Source organism: Eulemur rufifrons, chromosome 1 (genome assembly GCF_041146395.1).
Source record: "Eulemur rufifrons isolate Redbay chromosome 1, OSU_ERuf_1, whole genome shotgun sequence".
NCBI classification, from domain to species: Eukaryota; Metazoa; Chordata; class Mammalia; order Primates; family Lemuridae; genus Eulemur; species Eulemur rufifrons.
Genome location: NC_090983.1, coordinates 59,882,030 through 59,900,357, shown reverse-complemented (window position 1 = coordinate 59,900,357; position 18,328 = coordinate 59,882,030). Strand labels below are relative to the sequence as shown.

General features: G+C 36.5%; 1 protein-coding gene across 1 annotated transcript in view; it reads left to right on the top strand.

Moving 5' to 3' along the window:
• The window catches only part of CSRNP3 (cysteine and serine rich nuclear protein 3), a 70,759-nt gene that overhangs the window by 42,008 nt on the left and 10,423 nt on the right, over positions 1 to 18,328 (top strand). Inside the window, exon 2 of the mRNA XM_069471921.1 lies at positions 11,440 to 11,699. Coding sequence (XP_069328022.1) covers positions 11,440 to 11,699 — 260 coding nt within the window. The remainder of the gene's footprint in view (positions 1 to 11,439; positions 11,700 to 18,328) is intronic.

Below are 18,328 nucleotides of genomic sequence, written 5' to 3'. Positions count from 1 at the left end.
AGTGATGTGTCCTTTCTTCAATGCATAATTTTTGTCTTTGAAAAGTATACGAGGAAAATAGGTAAAGTGACTAAAAATTCGTGAGGAAGAAAGACATGTTGACCATCAGACTTTGTGGGAAAACTGTGGAATGTCACTTTATCATTTAAAATTAAGAAAAATGTATTTAGGAGAGGCAAATGTTTACTTAGCTAGCCCATTGTTCAATTATTTGTTCATTTAGTTTAGTTAAACAAGCACTTATCAAGTGAGTCCTAGTGTTATGTGTGTTGTATCCACAGTAGTAAGATGTAGTCTTTTGTACCCGAAGTCCTGATTGAGCAGTGGAAGAGAGAGAGACACACACACACTCATATTTTTATTATCAGAACCAAGGCAAGGATGCTTTAGAAATATATAGGAAGAGCACGTACTTCATCCTAGGGGTTCTGTGGACGTCTTCCTGGAGGTGACATTTCAGCTGAGTCTCAATTTTATTTTCCTAGTAGATATTGAGTGATTATTCTATGCCAGACATTGTGCTAAAGCGATTCCTTTATTCACAGTTTTGAAAATTGCTAGAAACTGACTTACTGCAATGAGGCTGCTATAATGAAATACCATAAACTGGGTGGCTTATAAACAACAGAAATTTATTTCTTACAGTTCTAGACCTGGGAAGTCCAAGATCACTGGTAGATTCAGTGTCTCGTGAGGGTCCACTTCCTCATAGACAGCATCTTATTCGTGTGTCCTGACGTGGTTGGAGGTGTGAGGGTCTCTCTGAGGTCTCTTTTATAAGGGCACTAAGCTCATTCATGAGGTACAAGCCCCATAACCTAATAATCTCCCAAAGGTCCCACCTCCTGATACTATCACCTTGGAGGTTAGTGTTTCAACATATGAATTTTGGAAGAATGCAAACATTCAGACCATAGCAGATATGGAGGGGATTATGAAACCCTGAAGCATATGCTCAATCAGAAATATGATAGTTTATATAAAAATCATAGTTACAAGATTTTCTTTTTTTTAATGTTTGAAACTCTCCAAAATCAATCACTGACAGCCAGGAAACAAAAGGTACTCTAATAATCCCAACTGCCCCTCTCCCAGCTGCCCTTATAACCTCTGCTTTAATCCCAATTATGCAGCCCTGGATCTTTTTTTTAAATTTAAGATTTCTGACATATGGGGCCAGTGAAACAGCACTGATTAATTATTTTCTCCTTTTATGTTTTTAAATTATTTAGATTGTTATTTGGGATAAACATAGTAAAGACTTTTTTAAGTTTGATGATAATTAAAAAAAAAAAAAGAGCATGTTTTAAGATTTCATTCTTCCTGGCAAAGATCAAAATTCAAGTGCATGGTCCTTGGCCCAGTCCTGGTCTCCAGAGTAACTTCTAAGAGATTTTAGAAGAGTTTTGTTGCTCTTGTTGCTGTTGAGGCTTTGTTTTGGTTTTTTGTTGTTGTTTTTAAGTGATGTTCTGACCTGGATTATCATGATATATTAGGCTTGACAGGGCTGTATTGTTGGACCAGATGAAATACTGCTTGGGAAGTCATTGAGCAGGTGGAAAATGCTGTTTAATCCTTCTAACAGGAGAGGCCCGTGGAGGTATTGAGAAAAATGTAAAAAGCAGCAAAACAGGTTAGTAGAGCTGAACAATAGCAAATGTCTCCTTCTGTCATTGTACCTTATGCGGCTTTATTTTGCATTGAGATATTCCACGTCCTCAAAATATTTCTCCGGTGGTGGTAATGAATTGCATTGCCCTCTTGGTTGTAAGAGCACGGGTATTCTGCTGAGGAGCCATATGGTTCCCATTTATTTTAATGTGTCTCTGACATCAGGAGAATCGCTGAGACAGCAGAGGAAAGTGCTTACACCTTGGACTGCAGCCAGAGAACTGTGATTATTTATGTTTAGTAACAACTACCTTTTTCCCAATAAGAAACGATATGGTCTTAAGATGTTATTCATGTTGAGGTTTTAATAAAACTAGAGCATGGGTTTATATATTTAAAAAATAACTGTTACTTTAGTGGGAGTGTAATTTGTTTCCTAAGTGTGAAGTTTTAGTGTTTAATTGCACATATGAGAGATTAAGGAAACAAGCTGGGAAGTGGTGGTACTTATTTTCTCACTGATAATAAAGGAACATGCTTTTTATTTGGTTCATCAGCATCACCAAGATAGTATTCTGCATACGTAATGCCTTCCATCAGGGATTCATAGGTTTTTTACACAGGTAATTATTTCTTATAATATTCCTGTGAGGTAGAGCAACATAATTCTGGAAATATTAATGGAGAAACTGAGAAATACAGATGCTTATTAATGCAATTTGTGTAATGGATCTTAGCAAGTATTAGAATTCAGATTTTTAGTTGATTACATCATTTGACTATTTACTATGTTCCAGACATCAGGACAGTAAAATATTTTCTCTAATTCGTTAGCAATATGACATGCATACCATAAAAAAGCATCTTTTAAAAATGGGAAAATAAATACCTCAATACTATAAGTTCCATATGCTAACAGACTTTGTGGAATTCTTAAAGATTCTCTGGAAAATTTTAATGTAATAGTGTGGAAAGACAACAGAGCTGGTAACATTGATCAAAATTCTGTCAAATGGTTCTCAATAGTAACAATATCAGGTGGCTGAGTACAGACAGTCCTGGACTTACAATGGTTGGACTTACTATTTTTTGACCTTACAATGGTGGGAAATCAAGATGCATTCAGTAGAAATCGTACTTTGAGTACTCATGCAGCCATTCTGTTTTTCACTTTCAGTATAGTATTTAATAAGTTACATAAGATATTCAGCACTTTATTATAAACTAGGCATTATGTTAGATGATTTTGCCCACTGTGGGCTAATGTAAATGTTTTGAGTATGTTTAAGGTAGGCCAGGCTAAACTATGATGTTCAGTAGGTTTAGGTATATTAAATGCATTTTCGACTTACAATATTTTCAACTTATGATGGGTTCATTAGAACGTAACCCAATCTGTATATGGAATGGGGTCGGGGGTGGGGGAGAATCCCACCTTTTGTTGTGCTTTGGGCAGAGCTGAGCAGGATGCAGTGCCTAGATTGAGCAAAACACTTTAATATTACCTTGTGCTTCAAATATTCTGCTTTAGGATTTTAATGTATAAACTTTATTTAAATGATACATCATATAAAGACAAAACCAGAAGGAAGATTGCCTGTCAAACATAGAATTAGAATGCCAAAATTCATGATGCCTAGTACTTTAAATTTGATGGAAAAATTTATGTAAAAGGAAAATCATATATCTGAATTAGATGAAAACCAATAGATCACTCAGTGGTACAATTTTAATCTACGGTTCAACCTATATGTCTTTTAGTTTAACAATTCACCATCCCCAATATTAATTGCATTTAATGTTGATGGGTAGGACATTCTGCAGTTATATCACATTTTTACTAGGATATTAATTCTACGTAAGGGGGAGGGTCAGTGCTAAGTCAATTACATATAAAGATTAGATATAAAAGGGAACATAATTTCTTTTTTAAAAATTTTTGCTCTCAGTTGAAAGTTTATAACTTTAAAATGTATTTTGTGTGTGTGTGTGTGTGTGTGTGTGTGATAAAGTCTCTCTATGTTGCACAGGCTGGAGTGCAGTGGCTATTCACAGGTGTGATCAAATCTCACTGCAGCCTTGAACTCCTGGGTTCAAGTGCTCTTCCCACTTCAGCTTTCCAAGCAGCTGGGACTACAGGTGCATGCCACTGCACCTGGCTAAAATAGAGTATTTATGGCTTTTTTCCTAACAAGCATACAAACAAAGTGACTTCCTCTCTCTCTTTTTTTATTTTTATTTTTTGTAGATTACTGAAGAATTAGGGAGAGAGCAGAGATGGCATCTTTAATAAATAGAAATGTGTGGATGAAATATAGCTAGTGTGGCAAAGTGATCACCTTTCGTGAGTTAACCATTTTATTTGTGCATCAAGGCTGCAAGGTCAGAGTTTACATTTTAATTTTTATATATGCAGCTTTCAGAATTTTCATCAAAATCTTGGACAATAAACCTTATATTTTTTCCAAGCTGAGAATTTCAAATAAATAATTAGTCTATTGAGCCACTTCTAATAAAGTCAAATTCAGCTTGCAGAGTGTCGAGCAAGCTGTGCCTGTCAGGAGAGACCTGGAAGAGAGCTGGTTTCCTCCATGCAGAGCTCTCCCTTGCCTGTGTGGATGTGGCCGACAGACTGAATAGATGACAACGTGACATGCATGTTCATGATCCAAAACAAAGCTCATCCAGCCTCAAGGGGCATCTTTTTATGTTATTTCTGTTCTTGCTATTTTGTTATTGTTGTTTAAGTACGTATGTAGTATTTGTACATATCTTGATAGAATACTTAGTATTTCATAGTCTTGTATGAGAGGGTTTTTTTTTTTCCTCTGTAAACCAGGAATTTAAACAAAAGAGTCTCATTTGAATCATTTTACTCAGAAGCTGCAATGTGCAAAAGACTATTAGTTCTGAGTGTAATCTATTGTAACTATTTTCAACTTAATGTTAAAATGGAAAATACTTGTGGCTAAATGATTCACTACCTAATCCTGTCTATGGATTATAAACCTAGTCCTCCCCTACCAAAGGACTGAAATTAGGTCCTTCTGTGTGTTTATCATATTTGTTGTATATGGTCTAGGTTACTTGCTGCTTTAGTACGTAAATTGGAGGCTTGGTCGGTTTGAAACAGGGAAAAGTGGCATTTAGGGGCTCAAGAGAGAGAGACGTACTACAATTTTAAAGGCATTTTGAGCTATGCTTCATAATATAGAGAGCCAAATATATCTGTAAGAAATAGACTTGGACTTAAAGCCACGAGCATCACTTAAGTGGGTGTTACTTTTCCTTGATTTTTATTTTTGAATGCTACTTTCCTAATAATAAGGGTAATAGTTTAAAAAAGAAAGAAAGAAAAAAAAGGCCCCTGACTTGCTGTCCATTTGGTAGATTCTGACACTTTTCTGCATTTACTGCCAATGTCTCAGTTCTGATTATTTTTTTTGGAAAGGCAAAGCAATTTAATTCCCAAACATTGGCTAGGTAATAAACACTTGCCTATTTCATGCCCGATATTTGGGGTGGTCTCTTTTTTCTTTTGTTTGTGATTGTTACTATGTATTTTATACTCCTCATAACTGAGTATAAAATAACATTAATATAGATCAATTTACATTATAAATGTAATTTGGATTTTGTTTATGGTGGGAAAGAAAATATTCCCAAGTAGTCTTTATTTTCATTTTGTCTCTCATTTATCCATGTCCCAAGATACTACCTTACTATCAGTCTCTTGGCGTTTCTTCCACTTAAATGATGTACTATTCTTCTACATACCTTACTTGAGCAAAATAAATTGAAAGACATGACTGGGGCAAGCATATTCAGGAAACGTGAGAATGTGACTCAAAGGAATAAAAGAGGATAATTAAAACAAAGAAAGATTACTTTTGATACCAAACTAGACTTCACTTCTGAAAGAATTACTCCTGTATTTCTTGGTTGCTAGACCCATTTTCATTTCTTTTGGTTAAGACTTGAGATTGTGTACATCACACCTGGATCAAGACAGGCCGACCTTGACAATCATGTCAAGTTGGAGAAGACGAAAGCATATGATCACAGAAAATTTGTAGAAGTCATTTGTAAAGGTTAAATTAATCTTAACAACTTTAACCATCGGAAATTGATTTAATGTTCAATCTGTTATGCTAATTTCTACACAAAAGAGTTTCTGATGAAAATGGATCTTCTGTTTGTAAGCTAAGGTTTCTGGCTTGATAACCGATTTAATCTTGACTTGTGCTTCGAAAGGTAATAAACAGCATGCACACTTTCAGAACCTCTGATTAACTTGGTCTGTATGATTTTAAAACACAAATTTTTACTGCCCAGGGTTTACCAAGAAAAACAAGTTGATTTCAGCAATCTCACTTTGCTTCTACCAAATTTGTTCCAAATAAATAAAAAGATAATACATTCAAAATATAGACCTACAAATCATCTGGCATTTTTTCTGTTAAGCATAGTGCGTAGGACAGAGAAGTATATTATTGACTTTAGACCAAAATGGTAGAATTAATATTTTCCATAATTCTCCTCTTATTTAACATGAAACTGGACCATGTGCCAAATTTAGTGCCAAAATACATAACTCTGTCCACTGCTTTCTGCTTTTCCATCTATAGCAGGGCTTTGCTGATACTTGTTGACACAAAAAAGAGCAAGTATACCTAAAGAGGATGATAACCAGCTCACTGCCCCAGAGTGGCTGCCCTAGGGTAGAATTTCTGGTCCAGAACCTGGCCTTTAATTTCACAGGCCCAGATATGTGATTGTCTCTGTGCATGCAGAGATAGCCAAGCTCAGATGGAATGACACACATTGACAGCATTCACAAATGACTGAAGCATAAATCAGACAGCAAATTCGATTATTTTCACCAAAAAATAAAATTGACAAGTCAGGCAGGTAATCTTTTAGACTTGAAGATGTATTCCAACTTATATAAACAGGTTGGTTTATGAGTGTGGAAATGGAGCAAAGTCAGTTGAATTTTCCTAGAACTTCACATTATTCAACTTGGATACCTTAATATACTCCTCTCTGTATGGGATCAGAATATTCAGAATATTTATCTCATCAGAGCACTTACTCCCCTAAATGATACTACTGGAAACATACTGTGCAATTTTTAGTTTTTGGTTTCTATTTTAATCCACTCTGTTCATGAGCTCTTTCTTTAAATAATTTACAGTACAGATTATTTTATTTACCTATGTACTTACTGTGGCATTATGAATTGGTCAATTTTCCAATTCTCTTCTCCATCCATTTTTAAAGCATTTTTTAGGGTGGATAGCTTCTGCAGATAGCAGATGTCAGTTACTCTGTGTTGTTTATTCTTTTAATTTACAAAGATCAATATTATCTCTATAATATATGATCATTTTACAGTAACACCAGTGTGGCCTGATGTGCTGGCCATAATGGTGTTCCTGAGAGCTGTTTTCTGGGGAGTACATATAGTACTATTGCATTTAGACACTTTTGCTTCAGAGTGATATACTGTGGTTGAGATAAAAGAAAAGGATCTGAAAGTCACAAAAAATTGCTATCAAGTGTGAAAACAGACTAATTATTTTTCAAAGCAGTCAAGAAAGCCACATTCTCCTCCTTTTTTTTCTTGCTCTCGACCTTGCAGTAGTAAAGCCAACATTGAACTGTGTAGAGATACAAAGTGGAGTTCAATCCTATTGCAAAGGCCACAGATTACTAGGTAGGTATATCAGGAAGGTTTCAGATTCCCCAAGGCAGATGTGCTGAGTGAATTTAGTCTGCTTTTTCCAGGCTCAAAGAACACAGACTCTTTTCTTATAACTTCATTTGGTGATGTTAGTCAAATTTGGACCTGAAAGCAGGAGATAGCACATAAAGTCCCATTCTTGTTCCATGATTCAATCATCAGAAGAGAGGCTTGGATGGCTCCTAAGTTCAGGAAAGGCACACTTAAAATATCCCCCATAAGGCTGATCTTACAGTATTCCAAAACCTTCCCTTTAAATATTTTCCGTAGGCTTTTGAATCATTTTTCTTACAATGCTACTTATAATTTGCAAAATAAACAGAAGCACATATTTCGATCATAAACCCTAATAGGTAGGAGGACAACCACCGTTCCTAACACCTATTGACAATGTTAGAGCTCCCCAGAGTCCTGACAAAGGGCTCCTGCTGTTTGCCACCATTGTCATTCTCCAAAACCATAGAAAATCATCCCTAAACTCTGGCATTTAAAGAAAAGGTAATTTGACTTTCAGGGAAAGGGTTGTGCAATAGATTCATCGATAAGGGTGAAGAATTCATCTAGAGGGCCACCAATTGTCTAAAACATAAGTAATAAAGTTACCAGAGGTATTTATAATAATTATTTTAAATGAGTACATTAAAACCTTTTTTCTTGTCTAGAGTGCCACAAATTGTCTAAAAACAAGTAATAAAACTATTAGAAGTGTTTATCATAATTGTTTTAAATGAATACATTATACATTAAAACCTTTTTCCTTATTGGCAAATTCATGGCCTTGAAAGATAATGTCTTAAGGACATCACTCTTATAATATCAAGGGTGAAAAAGATTGAAGGTTAGCACCTCAAAACCCGAGGCTCTGGCCTGCGGTAAACTGGTGATGGACGAGGTTGTCAGATTTGGTAGCAGATTACTGGGCAGATTGTTGAATTTTGCTTTCTATGGTGATCTTTTACATTTTGACAAATCCTTCTCTGTTTTGAGATGATTTAAACACACAGTGATGAAGCAGATCAAAACTTTTAAATCAAAGTTGAAAATTGTCTTTACTGCCAGGACTACAAGTGGGTTGCAGTGAATGTATACATAAATAAATGGAGAACGCATGTACACTTTGAAAGCATTTGCTTTCTGGCAGTCTCTTCTGGAGAAGTAAAACAGTAGAGGAGAGGGAAAGTTGGGAAAGCTGAATTTTTGCCCTAATGTCATAATTCTCTTACTCCGTAATCTTCAGAGTGTCTTAATTCTGAGTTTTTTGTAACTGGAATGGAAACTCCACACGGGCAGGGATCACTATCTGTTTTTTAAACTGATGTATCTCATTGGCCTAGAAAGTGCCTGGCATGTAATAGGCTCTCAATTTATATTTATTGAATAAATAAATCCATGAAATGATATTCATCATAGCAGCCTGTCTATATTTGGCTTGAATGTTTTATGGAGGAAATAATGAGACAAAGGAACTTGAACCTCCTTGGGAAAAGATTCTTACCTAAATCCAGGTTGATATTGTAGTTGCTTTTCTTTCACTGCTTATGCAGACTTCCAAATCGAAATCATCTTTGAAGCCAATGGTAGCTGACATCTACTGGAGGTAGTAGGATAGCAATTCTCAGCCTTCTTCACCTCGCTTGGTGTGGCCTCAGCTTTCTGCTGTGACACGGTGTTGAAAAGCTAGGGCTCTGAATAACGAATACCAGTGTCACCACTAGCTCTATGACCTTGGCCATGTTATTTAGTGTTTTGTAATTTGGTTTCCTAAAAATGAGGACAAGGATTATATCAACTCAGGAAGTTCTAATGATAAAATGAGATAATTCATGTTAAGTTCTTTGCATAGGATAGCACATGGAAAGCACTGTGTAAATGTTAGCTTATATTCTTCTCAGTTCGTTGTTTATTTTCTGTCTGATTTTCTACTTGAGTATGTGTATTAGTTTCTTAGGGCTGCCATTAAATAAAAACAAAAAACTGGGTGGTTTAGAACAGCAGAAATTTCTCTTCTCACATTTCTGGAGGCTAGAAGACAAAATCCAAGTGTTGGCATGCTCACTTTGAAACCTCTAGGAAAGGGTTTTTTCTTGTATATTCCAGTTTGTGTTAGCCCTAGACGTTCCTTGGTTTGTGGCACCATAATCCCTATCTCCGTGTCTGTCTTCATACAGTGTTCTCCTTGTGTCTCTTCACGCATTCCCTCTATGTGTATCTGTGTCCAAATTTTACCATTTAATGTACCTTTAATCCAGTCATTTTGGATTAGGCCCACCCTAATGACCTCATTTTAACTTGATTATCTCTATAAAGATCCTGTTTCCTAATGAGATTTCATTCTGAGGTACTGAGGGCTAGGACTTTAACATATTTTGGAGGGCAAGAGATACAATTCAACCCATAATAGCATAATTCTATTTCTTTCCCCTCAACTGTGTGTTTCCTTCCTCGAAGGGGAAGTATCATATAATATGGTACCAGATTGGGAGCTTTTAGGTTTAAATTTAACTGTGCCACTATCTACATCAAAAGAAGTCACTCAGATTCCCCAAGCCTGGGTTACTTCACTATAAAATAGAAGGGCTAGGCAAGATGATTCTGCCATGTCTTCCACCTCCAAAGAGTCATGTTTATAATATGTGGTTGGCCCTCTTTTTCCCAACTACAGTGTCTACTTCAACTGTCTTTGATGCTCTGTCCATCTTGATGTCCCTGTAACTAATAATAAAGGTTCTGATCATCACAAAAAAATAGATATGTGAGGGAATAGCAATGTTAATTAGCCCGAGTTAGCAATTTCACAACATATACATATATCAAAGCATCATGCTATACACCATAAATTTATATAATTTACATTTGTCATTTTAAAAATAAAAAATAATAATAAAAAGAAAAAAAGGTTCTGATATATCTCATGGCATTTTCACTTGTCGTATACTTGGATTAAAATCCCACTGTCTGTAATGCCATTTAATGGGGAAAATGGTTTTTTTCAAGTGAAAACTTTGTTAGATTTAGATTGTTAAAATATCTAAGTAATGCCAGTGAGCCTTTTTTTTTGTGTGTGTATTTTTATTGCTTTTTGGACTTTTCTAAAATACATAAATAGACATTCTTTTTATGCCAAGCACCCTCCATATAGAAATTAGATCCAAGGTATGAGGGTTTGTGTTAGGTGCCTTTTCTGATTATAGTATAAGACAACTCCTGTGAAAATCATAAAACCAAAAGTCAAAGGATTAGGGGGAAATGAAAAATGACAGTAGTCCCCCCACATCTGCAGTTTTGATTCTTGCCGTTTCAATTACCTGTGGTCAGCCACAATCTGAAATTATTAAATGGAAAATTCTAGAAATAAATAATTCAAAAGATTTAAATTGTGTGCCACTCTGAGTAGCATGGTGAAATCTGGTGCTGTCCTACTCTATCCCCTTTGGGACTTGAATCATCCCTTTGTCCAGCATATCGGTGCTGTCTATGCTACCTACCCATGAGCGACTCAGTAGCTGTCTTGGGTATCAGATCCATTGTTGCAGTATCACAGTGCTTGTGCTCCAGGAACCCTTATTTTACTTAATAACAGCCCCAAAGCACAGAAGCAATGATGCTTGTATATTACTAAAATTATTCTATTTTATTATTATTGTTATTCTCATATTGTGCCTAATTTATAAATTATTTTGTCATAGGAATGCATGTGTGGGAAAAAAACATAGTGTACATAGAGTCTGGTAATTCTATGGCTTCAGGCATTTACTGGGGACCTTGAAATGTATCCCCCCAAAATAAGGGGGGGCTATGGTAAATTCTGCCACTGATTCACGAGACTATTGCCAACTTCCCTGAAAGCTTGCTTGGACTACCATTATAAAAGTACTTAAAAGTCTGCTCTGCCACAGCTAGAAGAAAATTTAAGAAATAAAATAAAAAGAACTTTGTGCCAACTATGGGCTACAACATTTTTAGAGTCCCTGGCCGAAAAGGGTTGACTACGAATAGATTCAAGATCATCACCTGGCATTTTCTTGGTCTCATCTCAACACTGCTGCCCTAGCTGTTCACAGAATTGTTTCCTTCTCTTTCAGCTTCCTCCATTCTCAAGAGGGAGAAGCGGCTGAGGACAAAGAATGTGCATTTCAGTTGTGTCACCGTGTACTACTTCACCAGGAGGCAAGGCTTCACCAGCGTGCCCAGCCAAGGGGGCAGCACCCTGGGCATGTCCAGCCGCCATAACAGCGTGCGCCAGTACACTCTCGGCGAGTTTGCCAGGGAGCAGGAGAGGCTCCACCGGGAGATGTTGAGAGAACACCTCAGGGAGGAAAAACTGAACTCCTTAAAACTAAAGGTAAAAACTCACTTTGGCAAAACCCCATAGCCTTACCACAATTTGATTGCATTAGCCATTTTCATATTTATACGTACAAACCAAACTGAGCATTTTACATAACAGACTGCCTGCTGAGGCTTTTTTTTAAAAAAGCAAAGCGTAGAGTCTCTTCACTGAAAACAATGTGAGACTCACCTGACATTACTTATTCATTCATTCCACAAATATTTACTATTGAGTATTGCTAGATCATATACTCCGTGCACGGGCTGGGGCTCATGGGTGACCAAAAATGGTTGTGGTCCCCTCTCTATAGGACTTATAGATTAATAGGAAAGAAAAGTATATATTAATTAGGGTGTCGAACAAAATAAAGGCACACCTTCATTAAGTGCTACGAAGGAGTGTTGCAAGGTGTTATGAAAGTGTGTAGCAGGGAACTGATGTGGTCCAGGAGGTCAAGGAAAGCTTCCTCATGGGAGTGAAATGAAAATCTGAAGAGCTCACTGGGCAAAGAGGATTGGCAGAGTGTTTCTGGCATCAGGAAAAGCCGGAGCTGCCTTGTGCCGGGAGGGAGCACAGAGGTTTGTGTGGCTATGGCAGAGGCAAGAAGAGTAAAGTAACATACAGGAGGCAGGGGTGGGGCTTTGTGCAGCACGTTAAGGTGCTTTTTCTTCTTCATCCTAAAGCCATCAAAAGTCATCAAGAGTTTTAAGCTCAGAGTTGGAGTAGCAGGAAAATATGATCCAGATCCTGCAATGGCGTGAGGATAGTTTGGGGGTAGTGTAAGCTGCATTGGGAGGGGAGGGGACATACGGAGTGAGACTAGTTAGGAGGCTATGACAATAGTCCAGGAGAGAGGTGGTAACAGGTTAGATTAGACAGATGGCAGGGGAGATAAAAAGAGATGGATAGAAGGAGAAATTTAGAAAGTAAAATCCACAGTGCTTGATGATGGGATGGATTTAGGAGGAAGAAAGGGGAATTGTCAGGAATGATACCTAAGTTTCTGGATTGCAAAACTGAATGAGTTGTAGGTGATAGTACTGTTCGCTATGACAAGGATATAACAAAGAACACAGAAAGAGGAGCAGGTTGGGGCTGGGGTGTGGATAATGAGATCATTTTGGACATACAGAGTTTGAGGGGCTTTTGAGTTATCAAGAGATGTCAGGAAGGTATCCAGGTGGAGAAACCCATTGTTATGCCACTTCAGAGATTAAGTGGAGGGAAATACAATACAGAATGTCTTCCTTTGACTAAAGATGCTCTTTATATTTTATTGGTCCATCATCCTATTAATACATGGGAAATATTCTCCCATCATAATCTAATGATAAAGAAAAATCTTCCTTAGGTAATCCAGGGTACATAAGGGTCATTTATTAAGTACCTGAAGTGCCACAAGCACGCCTGTGTTACTTTTACCTTCAGTTTCCAGTTTAAAGTCAGTCGGCAGAGGTGTGATGTATATTTCAAAACAGCTTGTTTTGTGTATTTTGTAATTTATGTATGTGCCTTGTTCCCAACTGCACGATGAGGCAGTCACTTAAATTGAGTTAGACATAACCTAGCCTAGAGCATGTCTCATATTTCTTTTAGCAGTATTTTTGGCAGGTTTCATTGAAAGTTTCTTCAGTAGCAATCCACTGTTGTTGTTTTGCATGCTTGCTTTGCATGTAGCTTAATTTAGTAATAATTCTCAGATTTGTTTCTGAAATCTTCCCTCTGCCTTTGTAACCCACTTTGAACCAACACTGCCCCGTGTGTCCCCAAGGAGTGAAATCATTCTCCAAATTCAAATATTGGTAGAACAATAGTAATGGCTGCCAATCATTAAGTGATTTTTATTTGCCAGGCATTTTATAAACATTATTTAATTTAATCCTCACAAAGACCCAGTGGGATGGGTAAATTATTAGAACATGTTTACAACTGAGAAAAAAGAAGCACAAAGATGTTAAATATCTGGCTCACTCACGTCGAAAACTGATGGTATTATCTTGCTACTTCTGATTCTTAAATTAATTGATTATCCCCTATAGGTATTGAGAAAGACAATCTTTGTACCTATGGGAAGTCATCCTTTTCTGAGGTTTGGTACTGTGAGTGATGGTTTTTAACAGCTGGGAGACTGTAATACTATCCGAGAATCAAAAGATTTACGGTGGTGAACTTTGAGACACATTGTACATGTGATGAATGTTGGGGGAAGCCACAAACCTACAGCAACCTTTCTTATGTACTATATATTAATATTATAATCTGTACCCAGCCACTTCCATATTTTTTTAAACAAGCTGAACAAGAAAAGTAGAAGCAGAAAGAACATTATATTATTGATTTGTGTTTTAAATTACGTTTAGTGTTGGATGCTGGAGAGGCTATCATCTGAGCGGATGTCACATCTTGACTTATTATTAATAAGTGAAAACATGCAGTTTTCCGCTTTGGTGAAGATGTAAACAAAAAGCATTAGGTTATCATTGCCACCTCCAAATGAATACCAAGCTAAAAGATATTTGAAAATAATGGGATTCTGGGTGACCTGATCTTCACCTCATTGTACTTAAAAGTGTTAAGAAACACATGTCACATGGAGTTAAAAGATTGCAGCAATGGCGACTGGTTTTCTAAGAAATCTGAGGGGAACTAATGCAGAAAATCTTACATATTTCAACTGTAATTCCTCCAAAATATTAACTTTTCTGATTTTTAAAATATCATTGGCTATACTTGTCTAAGATTTAGCTATCCAAAAACATTAGGTATCCAAAAATTTCACTCTGATACTTAAAATTACACTTTTAATATGATATTTATTTTGAAATATAAATATCTCTCTGCTAAGTAACAAAATACAGACACTCCTTGACTTATGATGAGGTTCCATTCCAATAAATCCACCATAAATTGAAAATATCCTAATTCAAAAATGCATTTAATACACATAATTTACCAAACATCATAGCTTAGGCTAGTACCTCAAATGTGCTCAGAACACTTAGATTGTCTTACAGTGGTGCAAAAATCATCTGGTAACACAATCCACTATGGAGTATCGGTTGTTTACCCTCGTGATTGTGTGTCTGACAGAGCTGTGTCGCTGCCCTGCATTACGAGAGAGTATTGCTAGCCCAGGAAAAGTTCAAAATTCAAACCATTGTTTTCACTGAGTGTATGTTGCTTTTGCACCATTATAAAGTAAAAAAAAAAAAAAAAAAATCGAATCAAATCATCATAAGCCAAGGAGTCTTTATAAATGTGGCTAAGTTGATTCCATTATTTTGACTGGGGTGGCAGAAGGATCACTGGTATAGAAGAATGGTCAAAAGAGGAGAGCAAGGATTGTTAAAGACAAGCTTACCCACTATGATTTTGCCTGAGCTGGTCCTCTGAGTGACAGTGAACTGCCTATTGAGTAAGGAGTGAGGGGAGATAGCATCTGCAAGATGTCTTCCAAAACCCTCCTCACGGAGACCAGGAAAACCCATTCAACTTGGAACTGGATAGTTTGCCTTCTACTTATTTGACAACCAACAGGCCCAGAACAGTAAGGAGAAGTTTCTGTTTCCATAGTGCCTCTGTGTGTTTCTGGAATGCCCCTCTGAGTTCCAGAGAACCCATTTATGCAATGGCACCTCTCCCAGTGGAGCTTTAATAGGGAAATATGAGTAAAGAAACATACATATATGCTACTAGATGTTGCCTTATAATATTTTGAAAACAAAATAAAAAATAGAAATTTAGGTTTTTACTATAAAATTGCTCCCAATTTAGTAATTCATCTTTCAATTAAGTTTTTGAATTAGCTATACTGAGAAATAATATATACTATTACATTTGTGGAACAAATCCAATTGTTTTTGGGAGGTTGAAATGTGTCTTTTTTGTTGGTGGTGTTGGTATTTCAAACATTGTCTATAAACAACTAATAGAGAAAGCTGATTAAATAAAATGCATGTTCCTAGAAGAAATAACTAGCTTTAGATTTCTAAATTACAGAGCACAGTTATTTTTCTCAGTCAAGCCCATTCAAACATGTCATACTCTTCACAGTAATCAATGCAGTCATCTTTAATACTATACTCTTTTCCAAATTAAATGCTTAGATTTCATCATCTGCACCACATTGTTGAACAATTACATTAGCTTTTATTCCCATTTCACATATATCTGTAAAATGCATTAGGCAGCCATTTGTATGTTTTAAAAGAACCTTGGCATTCCAATTGCATCTGGGTTCTATCATACTGGATTCTACTACCTTGTTCTAGGAAATTTAATTTAGATTTCACAGCTTTGGCTTGCTCTCTTTCTTAATGTTTTTTCAACCCAAGTTGTTCTTCTTCTTTCTGAGACCAAGAATCTATCTCCACACTTGTTACCATTTCCAATAGCTTTCCAGAATGATACACTTTTCTCAATTTCTCAGTCATAATGTTCCTTGAGGAATGCTTGGTTGTTCGCTCTTCTTTCCTCTTTGCGAGGGAAAAAGAGTTGCCAGATGATAACTTTTCCTTTAATGATTAACCTTGTAAAAATCTCTTTGGAAAATTTCTTCATCCCAAACCTCAGATTTATGATGGTGCTTTATTCATTTAGTGACCTACCCATGCAATATTATAATTCTCCACTTCACCTCCAGCCGTGCTTTTTGTATCTCTTCAAAAGTCTTATGATTAATTCTCTAGATAAAAGTCTTAAGTGCTCTGGGAGATACAAGGGATTAGGGGTTTATGAGATATGGTTGAACTATATCAATCATCAACATTTTGGGATATGTTTTTAACTATTTTCCCATAGTTATAGCCTGCTGTCATGTTATTTTTAAGCTCCACTTATCCGTACAGAATTTCTGTGTTAGACTCTGTAAAGATTACTCCAGAGTATACTTAGTGTCACAGCTTCTGGAATGCATCCCTAAATGGAAGCCCACTCAGCATCAAATGGAGAACTTTGATGTGCCAAATACCTGCCTATATGCACAGCCTATTTTGACAAGTACTGTACCAGTAAATATACCAAGCAAAGTGATTGAGACCAAAAGGGTGGGCTGCAGCCCTCGGGAAATGTATTACATTTCATGTAAGAGTATGTTCTTTCAAAATATTTCTGGTATTTTAGTTTAAATGGAACAACTGCGTATATGTAATCAAATCTTTACTTTCTGTGCAACACTCATTGATCTATTAATTCAGGGAATTCCGTTACAGTGACTCTCTGGATTCAGATGTGGGGTACATGCAGTGGTGGGCTAGAGCCAGCTTGTTAAAGTTGCTCATGAAAGTGAATTATGTACATCTCTTCCCAATGGTAGCTTGAAATCAGCTATGAGGGAGATATTTAAACCATGGGGCTTGACAAACATAACAAATTAGAATTTTTTTAAGGGTGCCATTTGTTGAATATTTACCAGCATGCTGCTGGATTTGTCTGGCTAATTAGCTGCCACTGAAAGAGGCAAGGTTGGTCTAAACCAGAAGGGAAGATAAAGGAATTTAAGAAAATTCTTACATGTTGATATTATCATCTCTGGTGATTTTTGTGGTGACATGTATGCGCAAGACTCATTGTGATTTCAGGTTGTTGAAATTCTTATGGGCTCACAAAATAACTGAACATTCTTGGTTCTGCAAGAGCATTATTAACTTGGTTCCCATTTGCCATCTGCAATTTTCAGATAATGAGCTGAAGAACTATGCTATAAGATTTGACTGGATATCAAAATGATATGAATGTTTTCCTTTAGTGTTCCATAGACTCTAGAGACTAGGTTATCTGTCCAACTCATAATGCAAAACCGGGAATTTCTTTTATTAAATACGTGTTGTATACTTTCCAACCTCTTATTGCACATCTCTGGTGTCCCACAGCATACTGCTTGTTTGAAGTAGCTCGTTCTGTTTATGCAGCTTTAATTGTTAGAAAGCTATTCATTACACTGAGCAATGTGCTGCCATCTGACCACAACTTTTGACCCCATTTCTGCCCCATAGGCACACAGAATAAATCTTTCCTATTTTCCAAATTCTCAGTGTTTGACAGCAATGGTGAAAGACATGCACATATTTGAAGATAGTTTATGGGTTCTATGTGTTTCTGTTCTGTAGGATTAAACATCCCTAGTTCTTTCCACTAATCTTCCTAGGGCTTGGTTTTCAGGTACTTTGTTGCCTTGGTTTCTCTCCTCTAGAACTAGTGCTTATTATGTACACCTCATAATATGGTACTTGATTTGGGCATGGTACTCCAGATGGGATCTATGAAGTATACAGGAATGTGTCACACTATCCTCTCCCAAGTTGTGGATGCTCTTTCCATGGATTTGCACTAAGGTTGCAGTGGTTTTTTGGACTGTGATCAATTTGTTTGTTCATCTTAAGTTGGTAGCAAGTAAAAAACAAACAAGAAATAAAACAAAACAAAAACCAAGCAAACAAAAGCAAACCAAGCAAACAGACAAAACTCAGGTCTTTTAAGCCAAGTCTGCATTACGATATAAATAAAATTTTGTACCAGCTCTGCAAAAACTCCTTCTAGTGCTAGATGTGGCCTATAGACAGTGATCAATAAAATTTTGTTTTATTTAATTTTAATAAGCTTGATCTTGTCACCTGCAGATGTGGTAAGCTTGCCTTTTGGGT